General features: G+C 40.5%; 1 protein-coding gene across 14 annotated transcripts in view; it reads left to right on the forward strand.

The window, feature by feature from the left end:
- The window catches only part of FOXP1 (forkhead box P1), a 442,485-nt gene that overhangs the window by 391,679 nt on the left and 44,806 nt on the right, over nucleotides 1-6,000 (forward strand). For all 14 annotated transcript variants that reach the window (XM_019536645.1, XM_019536646.1, XM_019536642.1 and 11 more), the window contains one exon: nucleotides 1,537-1,641. In XM_019536645.1, coding sequence (XP_019392190.1) covers nucleotides 1,537-1,641 — 105 coding nt within the window. The remainder of the gene's footprint in view (nucleotides 1-1,536; nucleotides 1,642-6,000) is intronic.

The raw sequence follows: 6,000 nt of genomic DNA on the forward strand, positions 1-6,000 counted from the left end.
GGCCCATGTACACCCTTGTGATGCGTTTCCCAACCGGTGCCACACCTTTTCCCTTCAGGAGAGTTTCTGAAAATCCTCACCTATCCTGACATTCCCATTGAGCCTGGGAAGAGAAATGACAAACCGGGAGGTGTGGAGGAATGTGTTGGTGTTGCTCTTCTTGCACGATACAGCATCTTGGGAGCATGTTCCAGCGTGGCTCTGCTCCTGGGTGCATAAGAGAGAATTTAAGAATATAATCTTTTCTGTAATGCTCCGAGATGATTTTACAGAACAAGAACAAATGACATTTCCATCTGTGCATAGATGCAAGATGGCAAAAAGTAGGTGTTTATCCATAACATTACCTGTAATCCATGATAAAGTCTGTCATAAAACCACACCTAGATGCTGGTATGCACTCATATCCTTTGTGTATGTTTGAAGTTCATAATGTGGCACAGACACGCTGCAGCAACAAGATTTGCTCTGAAAAATAGATGTGCATGTGAGCATAAAATAGAGCCCTCGATATTATTTTGACATTTTATGTTTAAAGTCATCTAAGTTTATGGAAATTGTTGCAAAAATAATTCCTTTACTTAAGAAGTTTCCATGCAGAAGTTGAATAAAGAAGATATTTTAGAATATGGTTCATCAGTTAGTGCAACAGATACATTTCCCTGAGCACCACATGGCCTGGATCAAAGCGTCTCATGACTTGGATCAGTGCAGCCAAATCATTACGTATTGATTGGAATCCCGCTGAAGGATTAACCCCTTAGGGTTCATAAGAAGTTTTTCTTTAACCCGAGTTTCAGTAGTTGGAAGGCACTGTGACATTCCTGCCAAAGCTTAGAAAGGTTAATAGCCCCCACTCACCCCTTGGTACTGCAGAAGTCTTTGATTATGTGGTTCCTTTTTTATGATGAATTTTACATTTGAAAACATTGGTGATTCACTTTATTGGAGCATAAAAAGACTGCACTAGTGCAAAGAAGCTGAACATGAGACGAAAAAAATAATACTGGGCAGACAATACAGCATTACGGTAGAGCTGCAAACTCCCAAGTTTTTTGTTCCCTTTTCATGAAACAATGTGGAATGTTTTAATTCTCAGGTATGTTGCATTTAAGAATCTGCGCTGCTGTACAGGGGTAGCGTCTCATCCTGATGCAGATGAATGAAAAAATGGATAATGTTCATAAATACCTTGGCAAAATATCAAGCAGGGTATTAAGGAAGTCTGTCAAATGATTTTGATTTTTTTTTGCCCCATCCATGTTCATTTAAATTCCTTATAAAGCTTTTAATTAACGAATGAAAGGTAGGTGGTTCCTAGAGTAGGGATGGCAGATGATGCATGTTCATGTTGCAAATGGTATTTAATTTTAATTTTGAAAAATCAGGGGCCAAGCGAGTAGGGTTCTGCAAAACTGAATGGCATATTTCTGAGTCTGTTGTTTGCTGCTAGCAGCATCTTTGCTAAAATACCTATAATACCAAGCCTTCTGTTACATTACTTTTCCTCCTCTTCTTTTTGCTTCTTTCCTTCAGTTTGTCCCACGAGGAGCACTCGCATAGCCACCCGCTCTATGGACACGGTGTATGCAAATGGCCGGGCTGTGAAGCAGTATGTGAAGACTTCCAGTCATTTCTAAAGTAAGAATGTTTTTTTGGCACTCGCCTATCATAAGAAACATTCTCTGAAATTCTTGATGCTGCCCCTCCATTCACTGAGGACCTGGTGCATGTCAGCAGAAAACTCCCCATTGATCCAAAGCCCATTGAACGCAGGCCCAAAATACGTTTTTAATAGGGGATAGTAAATTATCCCCCGGGAGAAGGGGATTCCATAGCTCCAGTCGGGGAAGCCGGGTCCTGTGCAGTTCTCTCCTAGAAAATCCGGGGTTTGGTTTTCTACAGTATTATAAATGTCTGGGTTGGCTGTTCTTTTTTTTTTTTTAAGTTCTGTGATTGGAAATTTAAACAACGTAACCTTAATTTAACCTTTATTTCACTTGATTTAGAAATTTAGCCTTAAATTAACTCCTTAATTGTATAGAGGATTGCAAAGCATCACATGAAATTAATTTCTGTCAAATAAGTAACTAACGAACAAAGTCTACACTACTAAAAATAAACTCTAATTACATTAATTGGGCCCCTGCAGTTTGCTGCAGACCTTTCCTTACTGCCAAAGAACACAGTTTTACACGTTGCATAAACAGTGCATTATTGGCTTGTGTGTGGCAATGCATGGTTCCCAACCGGGGAAAGGCAAGGCGAGGGAAGGCTGTACTAGCTCACACATGGCTCCTCTATGAGTAAATTCCCAACTTTCTCTCTCCAAGCTGAAGCCTAAATAAATTAATATTGTGAAGCATTTTTCTCGGTGTAGACTGTTCAGACTGTTGGCTAATGTGGGTTCTTCCTTGATTTTTCCAGGCCCTGGTATTTCCCATATTTGCTGTCGCTGTGCAGTTGTTACGTCTGACAAAGACCAATTGCTCCAGCAGCATATATGGACCAAACGCACCCAGGGCCAAATTCTGTTCTCCTGCCTGATGTGTCCAAATGAAAAAAGCCCATGGAAACCTATAACATTTCATGATTTGCCCTGGTAGCAGACTAGAAATATGACATGCTTAAATTTGGGAGGGAGAGGTTTCTGAAGGATTTTTTTTAAAATGTGTTATGTTGAGATACAATTTCTGCTTTCAAAACGCAATGGGCCAGTCTTTCTCCTGCTGAAACCGCTGGCAGAATCCTTTTGCCCCCCGTGGGAGCAGGATCCGGCCCATTATAAACATGCCTTACAAGTAAGAGATGGTATAGTAATGAAAAGGTTCTCATTACAGGAGGATTACAAAATAAGAAGGTACTAGTCATAAATTTCCTTGAAGGGTGGCTTCATTTCTTTCAATTCATCCTGTTGTTCACTTAGGTGAAATAAATGCTAATCTCTCCATACTTGCCAGCTCATTCATATTCATATGCCATTCTATAACATTTAGGCCTTTAAAACAATTCTAATTTCATTAAATTTGGTCCAAGGGAAAGGTGCTAGATTGACTGACAGCCTTGGAGATTGGAATAATCTATTTATTAATATAGGGGCCAGGTCTTTACTCACAACCTTTACTCACTTGAGCAGTCCTTTACTCTGGATTAGAGCCACTGGTTTTAGTAAAACTATTTATGGAGCAATTCCCTACTCAGCATGGTGCCGTGGAGTGGAATCTGGCCCCAAAACAATAAGGTACAAATAGGGACACGGTGGGCTTTGTGTCGCTGTGTCCTAGCCCCACTGCTGTGACCACCTTTAAGAAAGAGGAGTATTTCGATCTCTCTCCCAGCCTCTCTGCCGACATTGTAAGAAAAGTTTGTTAGGAGTTGTGGACCTAAAAAGGAAATATTGTCCCATGGCTGAGACTGATTTCACCAAGACGAGATTGTAGCCGTTTCTAACCTGGGCTAGATTTGAACCGGTTGCCCTGCCCTCAGCCCTTACCATTTACGGAGAGGTTTCTTGCTGCTTTTTTTGGAGCCATCATTTTGCTCTTAAGCTGACCTTCAACAACAAAAAAATAATATTATGCATGGTGTTCTTTTATCTTTTGAGTTTGCTAAATTTCCCAGGTCACAAATTTTAGTCCAGGGGACCGTCTCCTTACAGTATCTCTTCAGCTCTGAGTGACTCACAGCGGATATCCCCAGGGAGCAAATTGACTTTGCAAAGGGAGTGGGCAGCTGTTTATAAAACGATAGTCCAGCCTCCACGTCTCTCACCCCTATCGTGGCATGGTTGCCCTTGCTTTTTTTTTTTGCAAATGTGTTACTTCCTGAAAAGATAGGAAACCATACAGAAAATGGTAGAATTCTGAAAATAATGCAGAAAATGGTACTCTTTCATAACAAGTAGACATTTTTAAGTGACACCCGCTGTACTTGTGCAGAGATCTTGACAGTCAAACCACGACATGAACCTCAAAACTCTGTTCATCAAGTGAAGGGCAGGATATGTATCCAACCCAGCGTTGCTTAATTTCACTTGCCCTAGTAAAAGATCTGTTACAGAAAGCAAAGAGAAGTTATATGGGGAATGAAAGCACTGCAAGTCCATAAAATGATGCCACAGTTGAGGGAGGGAATAAAAAAGGACTCGCAGGTCTAAAAACATGGTTCATTTTTTTTTCTCCTGAGGAAGAAATATCATAACTGTTGGTAAATCAAAAACAGAGATTTGACACTTTTCTGTGATCATTCTGTAGTGTTTGTTCCCAAGGTGAGGTACACCACAGGGCCCTTGATTTCAAAGATAAATACTGTACAAATAACGATCCTAGTTGTCTTTCACTCACAGCCAACAGGAGGATGCTTATCAGAACCAGCAGATAGATAGTCTATTGTACACATTTATTTCCCTATTTCTTTTCCAAATAGGTTGCAGTTTTAGCATTGGGTTTTTTTTAATCTATCTGCCATTGGTTATCATGTGATGTTGTATCTGTTTGAGCTAACTGATATCAGCAGGTGCTTCTGCTAAGTCTAATGAAATAGTAGCACCCTGCATTGCCTAGCATACTCAGATAACACAAAAACAAAAACAAGTCCAGTTTTACTGCTGTGACCTGATGGCCTTCTCCCAGACTGTAGAAAACAAGGTGAAGTCTTTGGGGAGCAGCTGTGCTTGTACGTTTTAGCTAACATCGAGATGAGAACCTGAAAGAAGAGGCAAGATTGCCATACGAGCTTTGCTTGCTTAAAATTCAGTGATAATCTCGATCTCCTTTTCTGGGTCTTAAAGATGCCTCCGTATAGCAAGAGGAATAATTTCTCCCCTTTGCTACTACATGCCTTGTGAAATCATTGCTAGATGAGCAGCCGTGTACTCATTAAGGTACACGGGTATCCAGGGCACATGAATGAGCCCAGTATCTATCTATCTATCTATCTATCTATCTATTTTTTTTTTATTTAAATTCCATTGCAGTTTGGGTATTTTCAAACTCAGCAATAGCATTTTTAATTTGAATGGCGACTCCAGTGAGGGGGACGCACCTTTTGGAGAGCCTGGCAGTCCTACAGGAGCAAGAAGCTAGTAATCGGTTTCATGTGAATTTCGCTGTAATGAAACTAAGGAAGGTTTGTGCGAAAGAAACGACTAAGTGCACTCTGTAATGTTTTCACAAGTGTTTTTATCATGGTAACATCTTGTTTACTTTAGTTGCCTGCCTAAAACTACTTGGAACATGTTAAGAAAACATTTCAAGAAAGCTTCTACAAAGAGGCTTTTGTTTAGCAGCAACTGTGAGGCTGCTCAGCTCACAAAGGTGTTAACTTTCAACCCCTTAAGCACTTCCACATGAAATTCCAGCAACTATGTTTGTGGTTTTGCAAAAACAAAGTGCATGTTAAAGAAACCAGGTATATGCTAATACATGTTGAAGTCGGCCGGAAATCATAAATTGTTTCAAACACATTAATTGCTATCATTTGCATGTCAAAATGTTCTGCAGTGAAATCATCTACAGTTAGCACAACAGAGACTTTTGATCACACGGGCAGGCAGGGCAGACGAGGCTCGTCTGTCTAAGTTTTAAATGCGCGGCGTACCCGCTCGGTTCCTCAAACATAAACGCAAAGGATTACTGGCGCGGGGTGTTTCCAACCGTTTCTTCATCCTAAGGAGAGTAAGGCAGCCCAAGTGCAATTGTTCGTGAAATCTGTTCATTGGGAAAACATGTTGATACTCCCCGATGAAAGAACTCATTTTATTTTCTAGGCTGCCACGTATTTGGAGTTGCTGTTCAAATTTGAATTTTACAGTTTCTTTTACAGCGTCCTTATTAACCTTTTTGACATTGCACGGAAGTTCAAGACCTTTCCAATAGCTACATTGCTTAAAGAGGTCAGAGTGGCCTAAATACCACAGTGCCCTCTAGTGATCTATAGGATATTAGAAGGAAAAGTTTTTGATGAGTAGCCCAAAGATAACATCGCAAATAGCCCCGCGCT

The sequence above is a fragment of the Crocodylus porosus genome, unplaced genomic scaffold (assembly GCF_001723895.1).
Source record: "Crocodylus porosus isolate Cpor-Errol unplaced genomic scaffold, CroPor_comp1, whole genome shotgun sequence".
Taxonomy (NCBI): domain Eukaryota; kingdom Metazoa; phylum Chordata; order Crocodylia; family Crocodylidae; genus Crocodylus; species Crocodylus porosus.